Raw genomic sequence first — 26,751 nt, 5'->3', positions numbered from 1 at the left:
ACCCCCATTAGTTAGCTCTGGCCTGTGCCCTGGCAGACTCCCCCCCAAGCCTGTCTGAGCCATCCGAATCAAACCCCCCCCCCTTAAAATTTGGTTTAAAAGCCCCTATAAAAAATCCCTAAGAAATCTCTTCTTCGCATGCCACCTCTCGGGATCCCAAGATCCGTCATTAAGGAAGCGTCTTGATAGGTCAGAAGGCCATCCCTGGGAAAGGGGGAGTTCCTGGAGGGAATAAATTTCTGTCGCAGTATAGCATAGAGGAGGAAATGAATAGAGTAAATAGAATAGAATAGAATAACACAATTGGTAGGGACCTTGGAGGACTTCTACTCCAACCCCCTGCCTAGGCAGGAAACCCTACACCACTTCAGACAAATGGTTATCTGTTGTGACCCAGCAGGAGCCGTTGGAGCTGCAACCAGACTCCGACAGTGAGGGGCCTTATGACTCGGCTCTGGAAGATGTGGAGGACCTGGACAGGGTTCTGACTCCGAGCAGGGATCAGAGAGGCTGGTTGGCCACCAGGAGGCGCCTGAGGCATGGAGCAGTGGTGAAAGCCAAAGGGAGTGTGCTCCTGACATCATGCATTGGAGCAGTGGGGAGGAGACAAGAGGGGGTGGTTCTGGATGCTTGGCTACGGAGGGCTAATAGAAGTAAAGAACAGCTACGCAGTTACAGGAGATAATTGGACCCAGGTGGTTGCAATTAGGCTCCTCTCAAAACTGTATAAAAAGAAATGACTTTGCACAAACTGTTTGCAGGAATCAACTTATTTATCAGAGCTGGAGAAGCTATCAGGCCTTGTCTTATCTTGGCAGGCTGAATTGCTACCAAGGTCTAGTCTGTGCTGGATTGCTGTCAAGGTCTAGTCTGTGCTAGGTTGCTGCCAAGATCTCGTCTGTGCTGGATTGCTGCCAAGGTCTCGTCTGTGCAGGATTGTTGCTGAGGTCTAGTCTGTGTGTAAATAAATCATCGTGCAGTATCTTTGTCTCGGCTTGTTTGGTGTATGAAGAGGGGGCGTCAGAACAGTTATCCAACATCTTCTTAAAGACTTCCAGTGTTGGAATATTCACAACTTCTGGAGGCAAGTTGTTCCACTGATTAATTGTTCTGTCAGGAAAATTCTCCTCAGTTCTAAGTTGCTTCTCTTCTTGATTAGTTTCCACCCATTGTTTCTTGTTCTACACTCAGGTGCTTTGAAGAATAGCTTGATTCCCTCTTCTTTGTGGCAGCCCCTGAGATATTGGAACTCTGCTTCTGTTTAGTAGACTTGCCCTGCCAAGTCCCTGCAACCGTTCTTCATATGTTTTGGCCTCAGTCGCGTAATCATTTTTGTTGCTCTTCTCTGCACTTTTTCTAGAGTCTAAAAATCTTTTTTACATCGTGGCGACCAAAACTGAATGCAGTATTCCAAGTGTGGCCTTACCAAATGGTATGAACACTTCATCTTGCATCAGATAAACTTCAGACCATCTTTCAAGTTATGGGCAAACTTGCCCTGGTTATCCTTCCTTCTTATTTTCTTCTTTCTTGTTTTTCTAAAAATTAATTTTATAATCAGGAGACTAGGCTAGATATGTATAATAAGCAATTATTTTATCATTTTGATTTTAAAACAATAATGTAGATTTACCCAAAGAAGATCCCCACTCTTGGATGTTAAAAACACTGAACAATTTTGCTGTATTGCTAATTGATCATTCTGTTCTAGTAAACATAATTATTTTACCCCCAGTGAATTTTCCCATAAAGCATGCAGCTCAAATATGTCACCTCTTTGGATCCTCAAGGAAGATGATAATGTAAAATAATCTCCTTCTGTTGATTTTTAAAATTTGTTTTACACTGATTGTTCTCCTGTTTTGCCAACTTCCCACCATTTCTCAGGATAACAGGCCATTTCTCGAAAAGATGCAACTTTGTGTTCCTACTGTACACTTTCCAGCTCTCCCAGTCACTAGAGGGCGCTCACGAAGTTTGAAATATCTATTTTTTTTTAAAAAAAAGCAACCTGAAAGAACTATATTATAGTTCTTCCGTTGGCGAACTGCTTTTTTTCTGTTTTTTTTTACCCCTCCTTTTTCCTCTTCCTTTTATTTGGGCAAAAGGAGAACAGCCAAAGAAGCCGAACGCACACAGAGAGAGAGACGAAGAATGGTGGAGACCCAACAGAGGGAAGAAGTAGATGAAGGCTGAGATAAGAAAGATAGAGATAGAGAGAAGGGGAAAAAAGAGGAAACACTAGAAAACAAGGGCAGAGGGAAAAACAACAACTGAAATAAACTGATGAAAGAAGATTGATGAATGGCACGACAGAGACAGGCGGCAGGCAAAATATGATGGATTAATAGCAAAGGGATGTGCATTCAGAATCTTTCCAGCATCCAATCATCTCTGTGAGCAAAAGAAGATAGGGGGTGCAGAGAAACCGATCAAAGAAAGAAAGAGGGGGAGAAATGGGATAAGGAGAACAAAAGAGCACAACTCAGAACTAGCAGCCCAAAGAGAAAGCTCCCGATCGTCTGCCCTCTCCATCCATCGCAGCTTTCCGACTCTCCAAACTTCTGATCTCATGTCAGGACGTGCCATTCGAGCCGAGACGAGGAGCCGGGCAAAAGATGACATCAAGAAAGTGATGGCTGCTATTGAGCATGTCCGGAGATGGTGAGAACAATTTGGGGACGGGGGTAACCAGGGGTGGACTATGGTTTGAAAGCAACAGGTTGCCCCCGTGCAGTTCTGACTGTCTTTAGGAAGGTCCCAGGATGACACAGGGTGGGTGATCTCAAAACATTTGGAGGGTACCACGAAGGCCTGTTTTGGGGGGGAAGTGACTGCTGGTTTGGGGTGCTGATTATGGGTCTTTCCACCACATCTGCACAGCAGCTGTTCTTCTAGATCAGTGTTTCTCAATCATGGCAACTTTAAGACAGGTGGACTTCAATTCCCAGATGAAGTCCACCTGCCAAGATTGTAAAACACTAATCTAGATGGTTTGGAAGGTGTGCTAAAAGCAATTTGGACAGCAAGATGTTTTTTTATGGCTTTGATCTCAGTGCTATCTGCCCAGGAAGGTGGGGTACGATGGTTGCACCCCAGATGACTGGTTAAATGTTGCTGTGTCCTGGAAGGGATCTCTAGAAATGGTTCCTCCTTCTCCATTCTCCACCCGAGCAGCTGATCCGAGTGCCTGATGTCATATTTTGGGTAATTTTGTCTTGCGTGATGCTTCCCCTTTCCTCATCAAATTGTCACGCGAGAGGCGTTAGCTGCAGCCACCTAATGGTTTGAAAGCCAGCAGCTTTTCCGGATATGGAAGAATATCGACTGGCTGCTTTCTGTTTCTATTGAATCTGAAATTATCAAAATTGTTTGTTTCTGCTTTCTGGTTAATGCAATCTTCAGCTTTGTCATGATTTCGCATGACCTATGAAGACCATACAATTTGCCAGGAAGGCAAGAGAGAGGAAAGAAAGCTAAAGGACTAAGAGGACGGGCCATGAAGTGGTGTTGATATACTGCCGTGTTTTCAACCTTGGTAGCTTGAAGATGTGAATTTCAACTTCCAGAATAAGAATTGGAAGGGACCTTTGAGGTCTTCTAATCCAACACCCTGCTCAAGCAAGAGATTCTATACCATTTCAGACAAATGGCTGTTCAATCTCTCCTTAAAAATCTCCAATGATGGAGCACTCACAACTTCTGGAGGCAAGTCATCCCACTGATCAATTGTTCTCACTGTCTGGAAATTTCTCCTTAGTTCTAGATTGCATCTCTCCTGGATTAATTTCCATCCATTGCTTCTTATCCTGCCCTCAAGTGCTTTGGAGAATAGGTTAACCCTCTCTTCTTTCTGGCAGCCCCTTAGATATTGGATGCAGTGGCTCAGTGGCTAAGACGCTGAGCTTGTTGATCAGAAAGGTCAGCAGTTTGGCGGTTCGAATCCCTAGCACCGCGTAACGGAGTGAACTCCCATTACTTGTCTCAGCTTCTGCCAACATAGCAGTTCAAAAGCACGTGAAAAATGCAAGTAGAAAAATAGGGACCACTTTGGTGGGAAGGTAACAGCGTTCCATGCTCCTTCAGCGTTTAGTCATGCCAGCCACATGACCACAGAGACATCTTTGGATAGTGCTGGCTCTTTGGCTTTGAAACGGAGATGAGCACCGCCCCCTAGAGTTGGGAACCACTAGCACATATGTGCAAGGGGAATCTTTACCTTTAGGTATTGGAACACTGCTATCCTGTTACCCTTAGTCCTCCACTTCATTAAACTGGACATATTCAGTTCCTGCAACCAGTCTTCATGTTTTAGCCTTCAGTCCCCAGTAGACTGGCTGGGGAATTCTGAGAGTGGAAGTCCACATTTCAAGTTGCCAAGGTTTAAAAACATTGATACAGTGTGTTGATCAGGTTCATCTTCTCCCTGGAAAGGTATCTTCCCACACTATCCTTGGATTGTCAGAAAAACATTGGAAAATCAAGATAGATGGAAGAGGATTGTATGCTGTTGGGGAAGTTACATAACATTAGGATAATATTTTAAAACACCCCAAAGAAATTGCAATACTCTGTATGATTGCTGCGTTCTTGCGTTTGACAACGAATAGTCAAAATAGGGTGCGCCCTAACAAACCCTGCACCAGTTAATAGCAGTGTTCCCCAGGGCAGCGTTCTAGGGCCCTCACTCTTTATGCTCTACATAAATTACCTTTGAGATCATCTTATGAGCAACTGCGTCCTCTTCGCTGATGACGTAAAAATATACAATACCACCGACAACGCTACTGCCCTTCAAAGCGACCTTGACTTTGTGTCTGAATAGTCAAAACAGTGGCTACTCCAAATCTCAACCAACAAATGCTTTGTCCTAAATATTAGTATAAAAAAATCAGAACACCAAATACAAGCTAGGCAGATACGGCTGCGTAGACAACCCTCACTCTGTCAAGGATCTTGGAGTACTCATATCAAACGATTTAAGCGCTAGAGCTCACTGTAACAGCATTGCCAAAAATGCATTAAGAGTTGTTAACCTAATCTTACGAAGGTTCTCCTCCGGTAATATTGTATTGCTAACTAGGGCATACAAAACCTTTGCCAGACCAATTATTGAATACAGGTCATCTGTCTGGAATCCGCACTGTACACTGGGCATTAATACAATTGAGCTGGTGCAGAGGTATTTCACGAGAAGAGTACTGCACTCCTCTGCTCGCAACAGAAAACTCTACACCACCAGGCTTGAAACTTTGGGCTTGGACAACCTAGAACTACCCTGGCTATGGTCGGACTTAAGCATAGTACACAAAATTATCTTCTACAAGATCCTACCGGTCAATGATTACTTCAGCTTCAACTGCAATAATATAAGAGCACGCAACAGATACAAACTCAATGTAAACTTGATTGCAGAAAATATGACTTCAGCAACAGAGTGGTCAATGCCTGTAATGCACTACCTGATTCCCTTGTTACATCTTCAAATCCCGATAGCTTTAACCTTAGACTGTCTATTATTGACTCACCCCATTCTTAAGAGTCTGTAAGGGGTATTTTCTAGGACTCCACTAGAAAATCACAGGAGTCTTAGCTAGTCTGGAAAATTGAGGGGTGGGGGATTTTCTGAAAGAAGACAAAAGTGGGAGAATGACTTCATTCTGAGAGTACTACATGATTGCATTCACAAAGTTATCAGCAACTAGCAGTTAAGATTCTAGGTTTGTTGACCAGAAGGTTGGCAGTTCAAGACCCAAGCACTGCGTGATGGGATGAGCTCCATTCTTGCCGCCGCTCGAAACCATGCAAATGTGAGCAGATAAATAGGTACCACTTTGTTGGGAAAGTAATAGTGTTCGGTGTACCTCAGTGCATAGTCACGCTGGCTACTTGACCATGGGAGTGTCTTAGGACAACTCTGGCTCCTTTCACTGGAAACAGAAACGAGCCCCCACCCCCTCTCCACAATCAGAAACAACTGGACAGGGGAAAACTTTACCTTTTTAAAAAACTCAGTTCAGAAAAGATTTTACTTTTTAAATCCAACGCCTCCAAAGGCAGGGGTGGGATTCAGTTGGTTTGGACTGGTTCGGGCAAACTGGTAGCTGGGACCGAACCGGTTTGCTCCGACAATCGGGGGGGGGGCGCCCAGCCACCCCTGCACTTTACTTGCCTACATCCTCTCAGCTGATTCGTGCAGCAGAGCGGGTTGTCACGCCTCCACTGTGTTACTCCCCAGAAGCAAGGTAGAAGGTAAGTTTTGTTAAAACTGCGCATGCACACAGAGGAACTGGTTGTTAAACCGGCAGGATCCCACCACTGTCCAAAGGTCGCAAGTGGAGAATCCATGCAAACTGTCTCATTTTATCCTACCATTTTTCTCTTTCTAGGGAAAAGCGTTGGGTGACGGTGGGAGACACCTCTTTGCGGATCTACAAATGGGTACCTATTATGGACCCTCGGGACGAGGTGAGAAAGAGACTGGCTGGTTTCTCATGAGCACTTTGGCCTTTAGCACTTATAGTTTTATTTTGTTTCCTTCTCTTCTGTTGCAGGAGAAAAGGCGTCTGGGAGGTAGCAAAGAGCAGCAGCCCACCAAAGAGAGAAGGTTTTCTCGAAGCAACCCTGCTCTGCTCATGTTGGACCTGAACGGTAGATTTTGGGGCAGGAAAGAACATTTTGACAAGGGCCTTGTCAAATTTGGCATCCCAGGCCTTTCCTAATACACAGGATACAGACCTTGGCTTCCGACCACAAACAGAGCCCAAAATTTGTGTTGCTAAGCGAGACAATTGTTAAGTGAGTTTTGACCCACTTTATGACCTTTCTTGCCACAGTTAAGTGGATCACTGCAGTCGTTAAGTTAGCAATACAATAGTTAATCTGGCTTTCCCCAAATTTGCTCGTCAGAGGAGCGCAAAAAAGGATCCTCACATGACCTCAGGACCCTGCAACTGTCGTAAATATGAACAGTTGCCGAGCGTCTGAATTTTGATCACGTGACTATGGGAATGCTGCAATGGAGTAAGTGGGGAAAACAATCGTAAGTCACTTTTTCAGGGTCATTGTAACTTTGAAAAGCATGCTGTGGACCAGTGTCAGTCCATGGACCAGAGGTTGGGTACTCTACAATATTAAGAGATGGCTGCAGCACAGTGTTTCTCAACCACACCTTTAGGAGGTGTGGCTTTCAACTCGACTATGATATAGATCAGTGATGGCTAACTTTTTGTCGTCCCATGCCAAAAGCATGCATGCACACATGGACGGATGAGCGACAGACACCCATAATGCAATGTATGTGCGACACCCTTTGTGCGTCCTTCCCCCTTGTGCGTGCACCCATGATCCCCCCATGCTGTATTTGGGGCCTAACAGACCTCCCTGAAGCCTCCTTGGACCAAAAATGGGACACGAGGGGAGCATGCCCACTGCCGTGCTTCCCCCGCGCATGCATGCACAACTCCGCCACCTCCCCACGCATGCACATGCATCTCCTGCATGTGCCCCACCTCCCACACATGCGTGGCAGAGACCCCAAAATCAGCTTGCTGGTAGGAGGTGTGCGCTCTCATGCATAGCGGAGCTGAACCGGGGCAACGACTCATGTGCCTGCAGAGAGGGCTCCATGTGCCACCTATGGCATGCGTGCTATAGGTTCGCTATCAGGGATATAGTCAGTGTTTAGTGACCATTTAAAGTTACAATGGCACAAAAAATGTAATTTAGAATGTGTACTTTTGATGATTGGCAAGATCCCCATGGTCACGTGATCAATTCAGGTATTTGGCAAGTGGCATGTACTTTGTTTTATGGACTATAAGATGCACTGGTGTATAAGACGCACCAAGATTTCGAAGAGGTAAGTAAGAAAAAAAAGTTTTTGTCCTCCCTGGCCCCCAGAAGCCCTCCGCAGGCTTCAGCAAGGCTGGGGAAAGGCAAAAAATGGGTTTTTGTGAAAAATCGGTGGAAAAGGGGCCATTTTTCGCCAAACAGGAGCATTTTCCCCTTCCCCTAGCCCTGCTGAAGCCCGCAGAGTGCTCCTGGGGGTTGGAGGAAGGGAAAAACAATTCCGTTTTTGCGAAAAACACTTCAATCTTTGCAAAAAACGGAGGGTTTTTGCCCATTTTTCGCAAAAATGGGATGCGGGGCGGGGCTTCAGGAGGCCAAAAATGGCTGTATTTGCTGTATAAGATGCACCAACATTTCTACACTCTTTTAGAGGGGAAAAGGATGCATTTTATACTCCGAAAAATACGATATTTACAATGGTTGCACTGTCCTGGGGTCATCTGATCGTCATTTGTGACCTTGCCAGCTGGCTTCCGACAAGTCAAGTCAATGGCCAGATTTGCTTAACTGTCCTTATCTTCGGCCTGGCGCCTTGCTGGATTCCCGCCCTCAAAGGGAAAGGGAGTGGGGGAGGCATTTGGGGCAACCCACAACTGTGTATCTAATGGTGGGAAATGGGGACGGGGCGGTGATAACAGAAGCAGACTAGATCGCCGAACCGGCTTATACCAGAATCTTCAAGGCCGTTTACCCTGAGAATGGAATGTTATCAGTTTCACACCACAGAGTTTCTCAAAACATCACATCAGCATCACATTGGCTGACCAGGGGACTGGTCATGAGGGGGAAGGATTGGGAGTTGGAAAAGATCGTTTTATTTATTTTGCACAGAAACACCTGATTCTGCCTGACTTTGGTGCAATCAGTTTCTTTCAGTAAAAATTCCTATGCTTCAAATAAATGAAGTCACAAGTTTTTCTTTCCTGAGAGAGTAAACTGGGGTAGGTCTGACATTAACAATATCGTGATTCACTTAACAACACAGTGATTTGCTTGCCAATGTTGACAAAAAAAAATTGTAGCAAAATTGGGCACAACTCACTTAGCAACCGTATTCCTTAGCAACAGACTTTTGGCTGTAAGTCAAGGACTACCTGTACATTCCTGCTTTATGGTTCTATGAAGCCTTTGTATTTTTGAATGCCGCTAAACGAAAGTTTTTGAAGGGATGCGGTGGCTCAGTGGGTAAGACTCTGAGCTTGTTGATCAGAAAGGTCGGCAGTTTGGCAGTTCGAATCCCTAGCGCTGCGTAATGGAGTGAGTTCCCATTACTTGTCCCAGCTTCTACCAACCTAGCAGTTCAAAAGCATGTAAAAATTCAGATAGAAAAATAGGAACTACTTTTGGTGGGAAGGTAACGGCGTTTCGTGCACCTTTGGTGTTTAGTCATGCTGGCCATATGACCACGGAGACGTCTTTGGATAGCGCTGGCTCTTTGGCTTTGAAACGGAGATGAGCACTGCCTCCTAGAGTTGGGAACGACAAGCACATATGTGCAAGGGGAACCTTTACCTTAAATTACAGTTTGCCTCACCTGCTCATTGCTGCTTGGAATAGAGTTTCACCCTTTTTCATTCCACCTCTTGGTTCCATCAGTGGATACTCAGGCCCTCATAAGACATCCAATGTACACTGCCTCTGGACCTGGAGTCTCCATGCAGTGATATAAAAAAAAAACATTCCTAATTTCCAGACAGAGTTTTTCATGGCCCTGTCTCTGTTTTCCACCAGATGAGAACAGCAGCCAGAGTTCTCTTTCGGAGACGTCCCTGCAGAAAGGAGGTGACACCAGCCCCACCCCTACCCCGGATCGAAGTCAGACAGTGACTCCCACCCTCTTAGGAGAGCTGAAGACAGAAGACTTGCAGCCCCCTCTGTTGGGGCAAGAGGGAGGTAGGTTCATCTGGGGATAGATCTTGTGGCATTAAGCAACAGCCCATGTTGCCTTGTGTTATGGCCTTGCTGGACTTATTGGAAGAAGAGGGGAATGGGAGGGAGAGGAGGGTGAGAAGGTGAGGAATGGGAGGGAGAAAAGGAGGAGGGGAATGGGAGGGAGAGGAGGAGGAGAGGAATGGGAGGGAGAGGAGGGGAATGGGAGGGAGAGGAGGAGGAGGAGACGAATGGGAGGGAGAAGGGGAGGAGGGGAATGGGAGGGGGGAGGAGAAGAGGAATGGGAGGGAGAGGAGGGAAATAGGAGGGAGAGGAGGAGGAGGGGAGGAGGGGAATGGGAGGGAGAGGAGGAGGAGAGAAATGGAAGGGAGGGGAGGAGGAGGTGGTGGTGGTAGAGAAGAATGGGAGGGAGAGGAGGAGGAGGAGGATTACTCAGCCTTTGCAGTTTGAAGATTTGTTTGACTTCAATTCCCAGAATTCTCCAGGCTGGGGAATTTTGAGAGTTGAAGTCCACATCTCAAACTCTGAGGTAAAGTCTAATAGCTTTGGGAGACAGGAGAAAGAGCCATGCAAAAGTTAGATTTCAGGCAGCTGAGTCTGCAGAATAAATGGATCTGCGGAAAATGTCTCAGAAGGGACCTCCCTAGTTACTTTCATTGTAAAGGCAAGGGGAGAGAAGCATACTTTCAGACTTGCAAGATTCTGTTAATATAACTGTCAACTTCAAATCAAACCTGGCAGAAGCCATTTTTCTATTCCCCTGTTGCCATACAGTTGGGAGGGCGAGGAGGAAGGAGGATTAAATACTTTGCTAGACAAAACACAGATCTTTCTCTTGAGAACCAAGGTCATCTCTACAAGTGATGGATAGAGCTGAGGAGGAGTGCCTGGAGAGCCCACTAATTGGCCAATATTACCTGAGACTGTTGGGGAGGGACTTATTTCTTATTTTAATTATACTGAAACCACGGGAAATATTTTGGGTTGGTTTTGCACTAGATTATGCCGATATGATGTATCCAATAGAGAAGTTATTTGAGGAAGTCTCTAGCATCAGAGTTCTGATTTGCTTGGATTCGTTAGTCGGAACCATGACAGTAATCTTACAATAAAGTTAGAGCTAATACTCTTCTTGTATGGTCTACCTTGCAAGGCAACTATAGAGCTGGGAGCATCTAGGGACAACACCGGTAGTTCTCGACTTACGACCACAATTGTGCCCAACATTTCTGTTGTTAAATGAGACATTTGTTAAGTGAGTTTTGCCCCATTTTACGACTTTTCTTGCCTCAGTTGTTAAGTGAATCACTGCAGTAGACAAGTGCGTAACCTGTTTGGTGAGTGAATCTGGCTTCCCCATTGACCTTGCTTGTCAGAAGGTCCCAAAAGGGGATCGCATGACCTTGGGACACAGCAAAGGTCATAAATATGAACCAGTTGCCAAGAATCCAAATTGTGGGGATGCTGCAATGGTCGTTAACTATGAAAAACGGTCATAAGTCACTTTTTTCAGTGCTCTTGCAACTTTGAAAGATCCCTCAATGAACTGTTGTAAGTCAAGGACTACCTGTAATCCTCGTGATTTGACCAAGATTGAAGCTAGTGATCCATCCTGGCTGACCCAGCAAGCCTCCCCAGGACTCCCTGCCTGCACCCACTGATAGCAGCCATCCCGCCTCAAGCAGAATCATACTTTGAGGATCCATAAGGCTGAGCTCTGGAGGATAGATGAGGTTATTATCTCTTCAATCATGTTCAACTCTTCATAATTCTGTGGGTCAGGTCTCTCCATGTCTTCCAATCTTATACTACTTCTTTGAGTTTTCTAGGCTTTTCCTGGTGTTTAGCCTTGATAGTAATCCAGCCACCATGTTCCTTGACAGCAGTGGTGGGATACGACCAGTATGCCCCTGTATAGGCGTACCGGTGCCTGCTGGGAGCACCAGGTACCTTTCTGGTACGGTGCTCTGGAGGACCCACCAGCTTGCCTGCCCTCCTTATCTGTATTTGAGCCAATTGGGGCTTACGTGCACGGAGCATACGGTGCCTGCGTAATGCTCCTCTGAGCAGCTGGAGCATCACGGGCAGTAAATACGCATGTGTGTGCTGTGCGCGTGATGTGCATGTGGTGGACGCCCGGCCCCGTTACACCATACCAGTTGCACCAGGATCTGGAACCCAACACTGCTTGATGGCATGGTTTCCTTTTACCCTTAACTCTTCCAAACGTAATTTCTTTCTCAAGGGAATTCCCCAGTATGATGTGGGCAAAGTAAGTGAGGTCAGTTTCATGATTTGGCCTTCCATTGACATGTCTGGTGTGTTATACGCTCCAATATTTGCTTATTAGTCACCTTTGCTGCCCAAGGAATATGCAAGAGCCTCCTCCAGCACCATAGCTCACATAAGCTGATTTCCTTCCTTTCTTGCTTTTTTAAGGCCCAACTTTCACAACCATAGGTAGCTACGGAGAACACGATAAAGCGGATTAACCTATATTTGGTCACCAGGCTGAATGCCTTTGCTTTTCCAAACGAGGCTAGCAGGAGAATAGACTCCAATCCCATTGAATTTGGGGTATTCCCCCTCAAAAGCAACTTTTCAAACCTCAGCTCAGCTGTTTTCCTTGCTGTGCTTCGAACTCTGCGTTCCACCGTGTTTTACTTTTGCCCCCTTTTTATTGGATCCCTGGTCTTTTTTAAAAATAATTTTATTTGTATTGAGAATTGTACCTACAGCAGAGGTGGTATTCAGCCGGTTCTCTCCGGTTCATGCGAACCGGTAGCGGTGGCTGTTGGAGGCTCCGCCCACCTGCTCCACTGTAATGCGTGAGCACTGCGCATGCACAGATGAGGCAGTACACAAGCGCACTCACATTTGTGAACCAGTAGGGAAGGTAAGTGAATCCCACCTCAGACCTAATGTAAAAATATCTAAAGCAGTGGTGGGTTCCGGATTCCGTTCCAACTGGTAGGGTTGAAACAGCCCCGCGTCACCCACATGGACGTGCGTGGCGCGTGCATACGTCATACTTGCTTGCGATGCTTCCACAAGCCTCCAAGATACTCCAGCTGCTTGGCGGAGCATCGTGCAGGCGCCGTACGTGCCATGCACCTGCGCGGAAGTGCCAAAGGCTTAAAGCACAGGTAAGGAGCTCAGGCGGGCCCTCCGGACCACCATACCGGAATGGTGCCTGGTGCTCCAGGCAGGCTCCGGTACGCTCGTACCGGGTGTACCACCTGCAACCCAACACTGATCTAAAGAGAGAGAAAAACCATTTTTAAAAGTGCATAATTAAAAGAAAAAAGAAAAGAAAAGAAAGGTATGAAATGGAATAACCCCCAACCTTCTTTTCAATAGACAATCTTACAATCTTATCACCCCTCCTCCTTCTTGGATGCTATACAAATCCCTTCAGTCCCATACTTAAATCCACATTTTTTCCAGCTTCAAAGCCATAAATCACCATATTATTTTTTTTCCTCCTTTCAACAGAAAAATCCCTATATGGTTTCCAGCCTTTAAAAAAAGTCTTTGAATTTTTTTTTCTCCTCCTCTGACCCAGTAATTATCTTTGCCATTTCAGCAAATTCTGAGCTTTTCACAATCCATTTCTCCATTTTTAAAACTCTGATCTTCATCTGGGCTAAGCCTCTGGCTAATTTTCCATTGCTGTCTTTATCTTTAAGTAAAAAGGATTATTTGCTTCTAAAATTTGTGCCCTTTGTTTGCCTATCTCTGGAGTTCTATATGCAGAAGGCCTAGAAAACCTTCTGCACGTGGTAAACTGGCATGATGCTTTGAGAAATAGGAGTTGTGGCCTGCCGGTGAACAGCAAAGCTGGCAGCAGAGTCGGACAGTGAGATGGTTGGAGAGGGACATGGGCCAGTCCTGGAGGCTGGGGAAGGCTCAGCCAAGGGCTGTGTATCGGAGGCAGAGACAGGGCCGAGGCTGTCTTGCAGTGATCAGGTGCCTACAAAGCTAGACATCAGTGAGGCAGAGGAACAGCTGGAGCCTGTTCCCAGTGTGTGCATGCGCAGAGCTGCCAGAAGAAAAGAACGACTCAGAAATCAACTTGGGAGTAAAGTCACAGGTGGAAGGTGATTGGCCCCTCCCATAGGAAATAAAAGAGGAGCGAAAGGGGAGTGGGCATTTGCAGGAAATAATTCGGTCCGTCAGTCGTTAGATTCGTTTCAGCAGTGTGAAGATCTGTCCGTGAACCTCAGAGACTCTGTGCCAAGTCTTTCCTTGCACAGCACCTCATTTGATAAATATTTACATGGCAGCTTTCCAAGATAGATAAGGTCTGTAGTCATAAATATTACTTTGAAAGACTATTTGCCAGGCCTTGCTGAATGTGAATGAGAGGAATTCACATCTGTTTAATAAAAGGGGTTTTGTCGGGACCAGGACTCTGCCTTGTGCTTTTTGGGGAAGCCTAGGTCAGAACAATGTTTTGTGTATTGGTATTCATTGACAATATAACCGTAATTGAGCCTGAAACTCCCATCAAAATTGTTCAGTGAGGCATGCTCAATTTTACGACCATGTTTGTTGTGGTTGTTAAGTGAATCTAGCTTTCCTTAATGACTGCGCTTGTCAGAGGCCAGTTGGGAAGGTCACAAATGATGATCATGTAACCTGAAACCCTTGTGAATACAAGCTGGTTGCCAAATACCTGAGTTTTGATCATGTGGCTACACAGATACCGTAAAGTGCGAGCAGTAGTCTTAAGTCACTTTTTTCAGTGCCATTGTTACTTCCTGGAATAGCCACTAAGCGAATAGTTGTAAGTCGACAACCTGTAACTCATTCTCCCTTCCTCCAGAAGTTCTTCCCTGCCATTTTAAACACTTAGCGAGAACTGCAATTATGCTCTGATAAAATTCTATATTGTCCCACAGCTATATTTAAGCTTCTCTGTTCTGACCTAGGCTTCCCAAAAGCACGAAGCCGACTCCTTGTCCTGATAAAACCCCTTTTAATTAGTTTGAAGGGAATTCCTCTCCAGCAAAGTCCCGGCCAAAAGTCTTTCAAGGGATTTTGCAACTACAGACTTTTATCAGGCTTGGAGAGCTGCCAGGCCGATATCTTCCCAACAGCACTCTGTAGCAGACAATACTTGGCAAGAATCAGGAACAGATCTTCATCCTAATGAATTGAACAAATTGTCTCCTGCAAACTCCAGTTCCTTTTTGCTTCTCTTTATTCCCTATGGGAGGGGCCCTTCACTGTCCACCTGTGGCTTTACTCCCGAGTCGACCCTTGTTCCTTAGCTGTTCTCTTCCCCTGGCAGCTCTGCACCTGCACACACTGGGAACAGGCTACAGTTGTTCTTCTGCCTCACTGATGTCCGACTCAGCGGTGGGTTGCCAATTTTTTTACCACTGGTTCGGGCATGATTCCCTGCATGTGCGCGACACTTCTGTGCATGCGCAGAAACATCTGGACAGGTGGGTGGAGCTTCCCGCCGCCGCTACTACCGGTTTGCTCGATCCAGGCCGAACCGGGAACAACCCACCTCTGGTCCGACTCCAAAGGCAGCTGATAACTGTCAGACGGCCCTGGCCCCATCTCTCATCTCTGCCTCCAATGCAGAGCCCTCATCAGAGCCTTCCCCAGACTCCAGGACTGGCCCGTGTTCCTCCTCAATCTTCTCAGTGTCGAATCTGCTGCCAGCTTCATTGGCCATTGGCAGTCCACAACACTTTCTTTCTTGCTGTGTTATCCTATCCAACTTTTCTACTGATTAGCTAAATTTTAAGTTTTGAACCTTAGCATAAATCTCTTCCCCCAAGTCTACAAAAAGTAAATTTTGAGGATGGATGTTCGTAAGATGATGGAGGACAGGGGAAAGAAAGGCTATATTTTCCAGAAAATCTTCCAGGATTTGCCTGTTTTTGATTGATTCCTTTTCTGCGTACAGATTCTGGAGTGCCCCTTCTTGAGGGAACCGACGACCCTCCCAAGCTTAGCAAAGAAGAACCAGATCTCACGGCGTCTGATTTCCAGGTAATTGTGCTGATTGTGGAAAAAAACCTGAGAATTCTGGGGGAGGGGGCAGGAAGTAAAAAACTTCAAGATGGCCATCACCATGCTATCAAAGCCTCAGCCTTTTTTTAATGTGTGAAAATGGTGAAATTATTATGAACAAAATGCCATCAGAAATTTCTACTCACAATGAAATGAAATGAAATTTGTTAGCCGCACCCTCTCCAAAAGGACTCGGGGCGGCGTACAATAAAACACATACAATATACATATATATACAATATATATACAAATACAAATAAACACATACACATACATGTACCTGGAGGAGGTAACACTCATAAAATATATATAAGAATAAAATTAAAATAGCTATTTAAAACACCCTCAGTTAAAATTACAAAAATTTAAAAAACCCGTCAGGAGCAATAGGATAAAACTATGGTTGAGCCAGGCCAGCTAATTGGAAGAGGTGGGTCTTGAGCTTTACACGGAAGGAGCGGAGATCAGAGGTAATCCTGATATCAGGGGGGAGGTCATTCCACAGGGCTGGGCCCGCCACAGAGAAGGCTCTGCTCCTAGGCGCCGCCCCCCGACACTGTTTGGTGGACGGCACCTGGAGAAGTCCCTCTCTGTGCGAGCGAATTGGTCGTAGGGATGTATGGGGCAGGACGCGATCCTGCAGGTAACTGAAGCAAAACCATCTCTCGGCTACAATAAAGTATTGATCTTCATCCAATGGTGGGATTCAAAGTTTTTACTACTGGTTCTATGAGCGTGGCTTGGTGGGCATGCTGTGACTTGGTGGGCATGGCTTAGTGGATATGGCAGGGGAAGGATACTACAAAATCTCCATTCCATCCCCAACCCACTAATCTGCTTTCCAGCTCCGTTCTCCGTTCAACTGGGACTAGGAAGACAGTGAATAGATGGGGGCAGGCCCAGCCTGAGGTGGTATTTGCCAGTTCTCGGAACTACTCAAAATTTCCGCTACAGGTTCACCAGAACCGGTCAGAACTGACTGTATATCACCTATCTTCATTTCTGATCAGGTGTCTTTCAAATACAGTATTCTTTGTTCTGCCTTAGCCATTTTCTTGCTTTCTTTTGTATCCTAAAATTTTAATAATTAAAAACTTTTAAAAAAATTAAAAATGATCAGGATAATAAAAATGTTACAAATTTTAATGCCCTCTTGAATTCTATACAACATGCTTATGTTTATGACACAATTGAGACCAACTTTTCTGTTGCTAAACAAGTGAGTTTTCCCCATTTTATGATTTTTCTCGCCACGGTTGTTAAGCGAATCACTACAGTTGTTAAGTTAGCAACATGGTTGTGAAGTGAATTTGGCTTCCCCAGTGACTTTGCTTGTGTGAAGGTCACAACAGAGGATCAAATGACTCTGGGACACTGCAACCATCATAAATGCATGCAGGTTGCCAAGCATTAGAATTTTGATCACATGTCCATGGGGAAGCTACAAGTGTGAAAAACAGTCATACGTCACTTTTTTCAACGCTGTTGTAACTTTGAATAGCAATAGTGCTTAGACTTATATACCGCTTTACAGCCCTCTCTAAGCGATTTTCAGAGTCAGCATATTGTCCTCAACAATCAGGCTCCTCATTTCACTTTCACTGACCTTGGAAGGATGGCAGACTGAGTCAACCTTGAGCCGGTCAGGATCGAACTCCTGGAGTGAGCAGTGAGTTAGCCTTGCAGTACTGCCTGCTCACCACTGCGCCACCATGGCTTTTAGTGAATGGTCACTAAACAAATTGTTATAAGTTGAAGACTACCTGTACTCCCATGGCCCAGAATTGCATATTCCGGTTTTATCTTGTTTTCCTGTAAAAATAAAAGAAGAGAATCCTTTCCCACAGAATTTCCAAAGCAGAATTTCTGAATATTTGAGATGCACAAATGTGGAATCAGATTTTGAGCACAATGTTGTGGTTTTTCCCTTTATCTGAGAGACATGTTTAGGCTGGAAAATCTGAGATAAGAGGTGTCAACTTTGAAACAGATTGCGCTTGTTGGAGCCATTTTCTCTGTTTCTCAGCTTGATGCATTTTTTGGGAGAGGAGGGAGCTTTGGAATGTCGGACCAGACATCAACAACTTACTATCTCGTGGGAACCAAGGTCATCCCAACGGGTGCTGGCCAGAGACTGGAAGGGGTTACCAAGGAGACGCCAGAACACCTAATTGGACAATGTGACCCGTGACAAGGAGGGAGGGAGATGTCTATTCTTTAACTATACTGAAAGTGGGAAATAGCCAGAGCTGGTTTGGCATTTCAAAAGTGCCGAAATGAGAGCTGAACGTCTCAGAATTGCTGGATTGTTTGGGACAAGGTGGCTCAGTGGCTAAGACGCTGAGCTTGTCAATCAAAAATGTCGGCAGTTCAGCAGTTTGAATACCTAGCGACGCATAATGGAGTGAGCTCCCATTATTTGTCCCAGCTTCTACGAACTTAGCAGTTTGAAAGCACGTAAAAATGCAAGTAGAAAAATAGGTGTTTAGCCATGTCAGCCACATGACCACGGAGACGTCTTTGGACAGCGCTGGCTCTTTGGCTTTGAAACGGAGATGAGCACCACCCCCTAGAGTAGGGAACGACTAGCATGCATGTGCGAGGGGAATCTTTACTTTTACTTTACCTTGCTTGTCTTCCAGGCTACGGACAAAGCAACTTGCTTGGAACCCACCACAGATGTGGAAAAACGAACATCAGAAGTGGAGGAATCTTTCTTGTTAGAAGGCCCCTCCCCGAAGCGGACCCGTACAGAGGAACAAGCTTTGCAGCCTACCCCATCCTCTGAGGTTTAACCTCAAGTTTCAGGCCTGTCCTTCCCATTTCTTCTGATAGATGGATCTATGTGGGAGAACATGACACAATGTTAGCTAAATATGGTGCATTCAAACCTCCTGTCTGCAACATGTGATTGCTATCGTACTTACTGCTGCCCCCTTGTGACAACACTGTTTACATGAAGCATTCATGTTTTATGCATGCATGGAAATGAAACATGGTTGTGGGAGGGGAGGGCTAGAACCAAAAGAAATAATGTAGACTTGCAGAAATGAGAAAAAGCTGTTTACCTTACTTATGCAGAAATGTGATTTATATATTGGGAATACGAGAGAGTAAAAGTAAAGGTCTGTTTTAAAGCACACATTAGGAAGGTCAAAAGCTTCCTAGATTCTACCTTCTAGCCTAGTTTTTTCAGCATGAAAGAGTAGCCTGTAGTTTAAAAGCAAGGCTAGAATTTTATATCCATTCCAAATCCAAATTTTGCAGCATACAAATACATATTTTGGAAAAAGAGCAAGTTGCACAATTTAATTATTTAATAATGCTAAAGTTTAGGGTTCAGGAAGCTTTAAAAACAAACAAACTGGAAAAGGCATATAAGATATGATTCTGTTATGGACAGCCATTTGGCTGATATAGGATCTCCTGCTTGAGCAGGGGGTTGGACGAGATGATCTCCAAGATCCCTTCCAACCCTATTATTCTATATTCTCTGTTTGCAGATGACAAATCCAATGCTGTTTTGCCAGCAAAGAAAACAGATTGAACTTTGATGTGAAGGCTCAAATGAGTCCTGGAATTAAGCCTCCATTGAAATGATTAACATTTGCTCTAAAGCAGGAATGGACAACTATGGCCCCTTTATGACCCGTGGACTTTAACTCCCAGAATTCCCGAGCCAGGCATGCAGGAATTCTGGGAGTTGAAGTCTACAGGCCATAAAGGGGCCATAGCTGCCCACCCTGCTCTAAAGACCTTTTATAGAGGCATGTTAAAAAAAAAAGTGCAAGGCTGCCGTCATGTGGGTTCAAGGCAACCATCTTGATTGTCTTGACCTCTCTACGAACGCTTCTGGATTCTATGCATCTGGGGCACCGGGCGTTATATTCTGAGGAGAAATTTCCCCCTATAGTTATTTCTGTTGCTGAAAACTTGGGGTTGGGGTAGTTAGAAAAGCCAGGAGTTTTGTAGAATGTAAAAAAACACTAACCCATTTATAAGGTTTCCTGCTTTGATTCAATTGCCACCTCAAAGATGCCCCATTTATGCCCACTGCAAAGACTAATTTGGTACAGAAAGGCAAACAAGGAAGACCAACAATTAGCCTTTGCTCAGGAGTTGAAGGATCCCAGGGGAAATGTGCAAAGCTATAGTTTGTTGGATAATAACAGGCAAAATCAAGTTTGCTTATGGTTTCTCCTAAGGGATGATTCCAGCCAAATGAACATGTAGGGCTGAGGCATGTTTAAGAGCCACGTTTATAGTGTTATGCTGTAATTATGTCATTTGCACCAACTGTATCATTCAAATCATTTGCATCCAGATAGTCCTTGACTTATGACAGAAGTTTCACACTCTAGTATAAGTAGTCCTTGATTTACAACTATTCATTTAGTGACCATTCAAAATCACAATGGCACTGAACGGTGACTGTTTTTCACACTTATGACTGTTGCAACATCTCCATGGTCACATGATCAAAATTCAGATGCTTGACAACTGGCTTATATTTATGACAATGCTGTTTCCTGGAGTCATGTGATCACTTTTTGCTATCTTCTGATAAGCAAAGTCAATGGGGCAGCCTGGTTAATTTAACAACCCTGTTGCTAATTTAACCTGCAGTGATTCACTTAATAGCTGTGGGAAGAAATGTCATAAAATGGGGCAAAATTTACTTAACAGCTGTTTTGCTTAGCAACAGAAAAGTTGGGTTCAATTGTGGAGTTAAGTCAAGGACTACCTGCATAGTCTTAAATCGAGCACTGCCAGTAAAGCACCATGACATGTGTGACGTCATACAGCCCTCACAGATACTAGTGATGCAGAGTTGCAACTAGAGAATAAAAATAGTAATGCTTTCTAACATTTTAGAAAGGAAAAAGAACTTTGTAGATTGCTTATTAAACATACAGAATTCATTAGAATTCATGATGTGAATGCATTTTTGTCTTTTGGGCTTTCTCTTCTTAAGATTGGCCAAATTTCAAGTATATATATTTTCTCCAAGTATGTTTGAAACACTATAATCCAGAAATTGTGACAATCCACACTGACAATCCATATAGACGAGATACACTTGTGTGCAAATGTATGTGGCATTAGGCAATCATTCACCAATTGTGGATTTGCCTGAAGGAAGAGATGCCATTGTATCCATTCAATTTGGCCCTTAGGGTATAGTTGCATAATTTCTAAAATGCACCTGAGTTCTCAATTGAGGTTTTTCATGTGTGAAATCATTCACACATCATGAATGAAGATATTCATTCATAAAAGGTTAAGGCAGTAGTAGCTAGTGAAAGTGTAGTATTATTTGATTTAGCAACAACATGCTAGCATTTTTATATCTTTGGTTTTATAAGCGTTTAATTTTACATTGTAATTTTCACAGCTTATAAACTCTTATTCCTCATTCAGAAATCTGTAGTGATTTTTTTTTTGTCTTAAAAGAAAAAGTGGGTGTTTCTTAAAACCAACATTTTTTTGCATGCATGGAACATATTTTGTCAAGACTGATTTTTAAATGACCTCTCATTTCTCAAATTCTGGAATGGATAGGCCATATTTCACAGGCCCTGGGTGAGCTCAGTTATAAAGCTCCATTTTTGGACCTTTAGGGATAGCTAGAGGGTAATGGCCAAATCTAACTCTAGGTTCTGCTTCAGTTTACCTTTTCCAATAAGTAACCAAGTTGGAAGATCATTTAAAAGCAATTTATTATCCTCTAACTCTGGAACGCCGCAACAATTCCAACTAAACTTGGTACACAGATGACTTACCCCTCTGGAGAAAAATACTGTGGGGATAAGACGCCCCTAACACACCTTGTTTTGTGTGTGTGTGTGTGTGTGTGTACACACCAGCATAACTCTGGAAAGCCTGGGCCTTTAAGGAGAGCGAGTATGGCATCGTAGAGGGGTACTTGTTCATGATGTCATGGGAGGAGGAAGGGAGCCTGATTAGGCCTTTGATTGAGCGTGCCATGGCCTAAGCAGATCTCTCGCCCCCACCTCACTGGGGTAGCCCGATCTCGCAGGAAACAGCTTTGGCCTGTGTTTCCAACATCATCCTTCACCCCAACTCAGGCTTAAGCTTCCCTCATGCAGTAGGCTTACAAAGCAAAGGGAGCCTGATTAGGCCAGTGCAGAGGCCTTTGATTAAGTGTGCTCCCTCACACAGTGGGCCTTTAAGGCCTAGGCCTCGCTCCCTCAGTACGACTACGAAACAAAGGGAGCCTGATTATGCCAGTACAGAGGCCTTTGATTAGACACGCCACAGCCTATGCGGATCGCATACCCCCACGTCACCACGGCAGCCCAATCTCACAGGAAAAAAGTTCGGCCTGTGTTCCCAGGATCATCCTTCACCCAAGCTCAGGCCTAGGCTTCCCTCACACAGTAGGCCTACGAAGCAAAGGGAGCCTGATTAGGCCAGTAAGAGGCCTTTGATTGAGCGTGCTCCCTCACACAGTGGGCCTTTAAGAACTAGGCCTCCCTCACACACTAGGCCTATGAAGGGAATCTGATTAGGCCCGTACAGAGGCATTTGATTGACTGCTCCTTCACACAGTGGGCCCTCAAGGTTTAGGCCTCCCTCACACAGTACAACTACAAAACAAAGGGAGCCTGATTACGCCAGTAGAGGCCTTTGATTAGACACGCCACAGCCTAAGCGGATTGCACACCCCCACTTCACTGCTGCAACCCAATCTCACAGGAAACAGGTTCGGCCTGTGTTCCCAGGATCATCCTTCACCCAACCTTAGGCTTAGGGCTCCCTCACGCAGTAGGCCTACTAAGCGAAGGGAGCCTCGTTAGGCCAGTAAAGGCCTTTGAGTGAGCACACCACAGTCTAACTGGATCATCCTTCCCCACCTCACAACGTTGGCCAGTGTTCCCAGGATCGTCCTTCACCCCAAATCATCGCGCAAAGGACGGGACCATCCCAACCAAGGTGAAACAGGTATGGAGGCCACAGAGGAGACCCAGCCTATTTCAGCAGGGGTGGAGGAGGCACAGCATGGCCCAGCTCAATACAATACAATACAATACAATACAATACAATACAATAGTAGAGTTGGAAGGGACCTTGGAGGTCTTCTAGTCCAACCCCCTGCCTAGGCAGGAAACTCTATACCGTTCCAGACAAATGGCTATCCAACATCTTCTTAAAGACTTCCAGTGTTGGAGCATTCACAACTTCTGGAGGCAAGCTGTTCCACTGATTAATTGTTATAACTGTCAGGAAGTTTCTCCTCAGTTCTAAGTTGCTTCTCTCCTTGATTAGTTTCCACCCATTGCTTCTTGTTCTACCCTCAGGTGCCTTGGAGAATAGTTTGACTCCCTCTTCTTTGTGGCAACCCCTGAGATATTGGAACACTGCTATTATGTCTCCCCTAGTCCTTCTTTCTCTTAAGCTCAGGGATTTATGTTCCAGTCCCAGTCCCAGTTTGAGAAAATGGTAAAATGAGTGGTGGTGGCAGATTTTCCTATCCTTGTGCCCCGAACCCTGTCCATTCTAAAGAACGGCTCTGGTGTTCTTTGGATGTCAGAAGGGCGCTGCATTTTTATACCGAGCGCACCAGACAGTTCAGGAATAGTGTAGCTCTGTCACCTATCACCATAGGGGGGTGGGGAGAGGTGAAAAATAAAATTTCTAATAAAGTTTTAAATTTCTAAATGGATGTAATTACTTCATAATTTCAACAAAACAATTTTGTTTTTTTCCTTATGCTTGCTTGATTGTATTCCATAATAGATTTCATTGCTGCACCATTGCCTCCAAGAACCGTAGATAAGGCAGGAAGGAAGAGCGCGTGGGAGGAAGAAGGGAGAGGGCAGGGATGATGGGCAATGGAGTAGGGGGAAGAAAGGCCCCTTTCAATGGCTCTCTGTCAGACAAAAGCTTTGAAGTCTATAAATACCCGGATTATCAGGTAGTACTCTGATAAAGTAGGATCTCCCTGTGGAAAGGAAGAACTTCAAGACTCATCTTACATTCCTTTTTATAGTTAAGACATCAGAGAAAATGCAAGAGAAAAGTTGATTGGACAGAACAAAATTAACTTTTCCTTTGCAAAGGTAATTAATTACATGCAGTCAAACAGGTTATATATTTGTATCCCATAACATCACACATTCCATCATCATACAAAGATGACAGAAGGGGCATAAATTTTAGGATATTAATAAGCAAAAAGTTGTCTGGAGTTCACAAGACTAACCAGATGCAAAATTAGTGCGAACAAGCTTTCTCTTATCAGGAGACATTATGCAGACACTACGTCCAGGGTTCAGATGCCCTAATTAAATCATGACCCTCAATCCAAGCTTCAAAAGTTTATTAGGAGCTTCATGCTGGCACAGACCAGGTGGATCCAACTCTGACCTTAGTTAATTCATTCTTTGCCTCTGATCCTGTTTCCCCCTCCCCACAATATGTGTCGTCAGTCACATTCCCCAAAGAAGCAAGGTTGTGAAAGTCACTCCCACTGGCCACTGGGTTTCCATGGAGACGACCTCTGTGTATCCGTTGGAATGTGCCTTGTTTTCACTGAGATACCAGTTCCTTGATGCAGCTGCAAGGTTCATTTTCCCATCCCCCTTGCCTATGGCAGCTTGAGAGCAGGTCAGGGATGCTTTGAGAGTTGACATTCAGCTCCCCTCACTTCCTGAAAGTGACCTGTCCAAAGCAAAGGCAGTTCAAGTACAGGTATAGATTTTAGGATTGCGTTTCCCCTACCAGATTTGTTTGGGTTGTCCACATGGAATTTAGCTATGAGGCAGTCAGCCTGGATGTTTCTACTCTTTACCCAAGATGTCTCTGATAAGGGATAGCCCTTCCACTTGAATAGGTATTGCAGCTGTCTCCTGTGCCACCTCAAGTCGAGAATTCGTTGCACCTCATAATGGGTTTGTCCCTCTATGACTACTGGGCCCGGAGACTCATGTGGTAGTGGTCTCAGGGTTGGCCTGACCATGGGTTTTAAGACACTGCTATGGAATACCGAGTGTATCTTTCCTAGCAATTGGGCAATTTTAATTGGACAGTGATTAGATTATGATCTTCATTATGGGGAATGGCCCATGAACTTGGGTCCCAGCTTCTTACTGGGGAGTTTTAACCTCAAGTATTTTGTGGAAAGGTAGACTCCACCCCCCACCCCCCCAGCTGGAATGGTCATTGTGGGGCTCAGTGTTTGTCTGCCTGTTTCTTATAGGTCTGCACCGCTTTAGCTAGTACCTTTTTGACGTTTTCCCATGCTGCTTTTAGTGCAAAAGACCCTCTGTCAACTTACTTGAGGAGGGGGGGATTCCTTGGGAATTCTGACATTGGGACAAAGTCCATGCCACTCACTATTTTGAATGGTTAGCCCCATGCTACTGTGAACAGCGAAAGGCAAGAGGTCCACTCAATTGGACTGTTGGTACTTCACATAACACCTCAGGTATTGCTCTATCATGGCGTTCAAATGTTATCTCCCCCCCTCCCTCCCCAAATTGGTAGCCGGATGAAAAGCTGAGCTAAGACCCCAGGGAATTCCCTCCAGCCACTGTAGGTTTCCGTGGAGACGACCTCAGGCATATCAGTTGGAATGTGCCTTGTTTTGACTGAGATATCAGGAGGCTACAGGGAGGCCTATTAGGCTTAAAACAAGGTGCAGGGGGGTCGCGGGGGCATTTGGGGGAGGGGAGGGGGATGCGGCACACCCCTCCCACCCTGTTTTGGGTTCCAGGAGGCCTGCTAAGCCCAAAATGGGATCGGGGGGGGGGGGAGGGAGTGTGGCGCCACACCCCACAGTCTGTTTTGGTCCCAGGAGGCAGCAGGGAGGCCTGGTAGGCCCAAAACAAAGTCCATGGGGTTGTGTGTGCATGCGTGGAGGGCAGGGGGAATACAGCATGCCCCCCCGGCTCATTTTTTGTCTCAGGGGGCTACAGGGGCTACAGGGAGGCCTGCTAGGCCCAAAACAAGGTGTGTGTGTGGGTCATGCATGCATGTGCAGGAGGGCAGGGAATGTAGGGGGGTCACCAGAGGTGGGTTCCTACCAGTTTGGCCGAGTAGGTAGTAACTCAGCCAGCCACGCCCCTGAACCGGTTCTATCAGCGCTGCCATAGACACCGCCATCTTGTTTTTTGCTTCTGCGTATGTTTTAACCTACTGACCATGTGCGTGTAGCGCACCCAAAGTGCATCCCTGAGCGAACCGGCAGTAGGAGGAGCCGGAACCCACCCCTGGGGGTCGTGCGCACATGCGCAGAGGGGCGGGGTACTGGAGGTTGTATTACGCACGCATAGCATTATGGGTGCTGGCATGCGTGCTGGCATTCTGTCGTGCACAATGCACTTTAGGGACGCGACGACAAAAAGCTGAGCTATCACTGAAGTAGACTATGGTGTAATATGAGGCTTTTGGAGGTCTCTGAACTTGTTTTCTTGCAGTCCTTTCACTAGCCAACTAGGTAAATTCATCACTGATGCCAGCACAGATAACGTTATCTAGCTGAGTAATGAAACGTCTGCAAGAAAACAACCAAGCTAAGAGAGCACCAAGGACCTCTTATGTCAACTCTGAGCTTCAAATGTTCTCCTTTATCAGTACAATGTAATGGCAAAGCATTCTTTAAACAATGAAGCACAGGGCAGAAAACATCCTGCAGAAAACATAGCTCCACAACACAATGCTTTCATCCGTTCCAAGAAGGCTCCACACTCATCTGAACCACTCAAGTGACCCTCAGAACACAGACAACCCTCCAAGTGGCTTCAACAACTCTCTAAAAAGAACGCAAACGACCATCTGTCTGCAAGGAATATATAAATCCTTCCATTCCTCACCATCCAGTCAGAGCTGAAAAAGCCTCTTGGATGAGAAAAGAAACGTCCTCAAAGAAAAATCAAGAAAGTCCAGAAAAAGCCTCCTGAAAAAGCACCTTTGGGACAATCATCACCTGAATGACTGAGAATCTCCATAGAC

The 26,751-nt window shown here is 45.3% G+C and overlaps 1 protein-coding gene across 1 annotated transcript; it reads left to right on the top strand.

Moving 5' to 3' along the window:
- The first annotated feature begins 2,028 nt into the window (after nt 1-2,028).
- On the top strand, nt 2,029-21,342 carry BCL7C (BAF chromatin remodeling complex subunit BCL7C). The gene is made up of 6 exons (XM_081971541.1): nt 2,029-2,664; nt 6,390-6,468; nt 6,555-6,651; nt 9,583-9,744; nt 15,668-15,753; nt 18,417-21,342. The coding sequence occupies exons 1-6, from the start codon at nt 2,573-2,575 to the stop codon at nt 18,567-18,569; spliced, it is 669 nt and encodes a 222-aa protein (XP_081827667.1). The 5' UTR covers nt 2,029-2,572; the 3' UTR covers nt 18,570-21,342.
- Nucleotides 21,343-26,751: the final 5,409 nt, after the last annotated feature.

Source organism: Natrix helvetica (genome assembly GCF_964273705.1).
Source record: "Natrix helvetica genome assembly, chromosome: Z".
NCBI classification, from domain to species: domain Eukaryota; kingdom Metazoa; phylum Chordata; class Lepidosauria; order Squamata; family Natricidae; genus Natrix; species Natrix helvetica.
Note: the sequence above shows the minus strand (reverse complement) of the source record. Positions and strands in the feature narration are given on the sequence as shown.

Coding starts and splice junctions, on each gene's coding strand:
- BCL7C (XM_081971541.1), top strand. CDS start 2,573: ATGTCAGGACGTGCCATTCGAGCCGAGACGAGGAGCCGGGCAAAAGAT. Junction 2,665..6,389: donor ATTGAGCATGTCCGGAGATG/GTGAGAACAATT, acceptor TTCTCTTTCTAG/GGAAAAGCGTTGGGTGACGG. Junction 6,469..6,554: donor TTATGGACCCTCGGGACGAG/GTGAGAAAGAGA, acceptor CTTCTGTTGCAG/GAGAAAAGGCGTCTGGGAGG.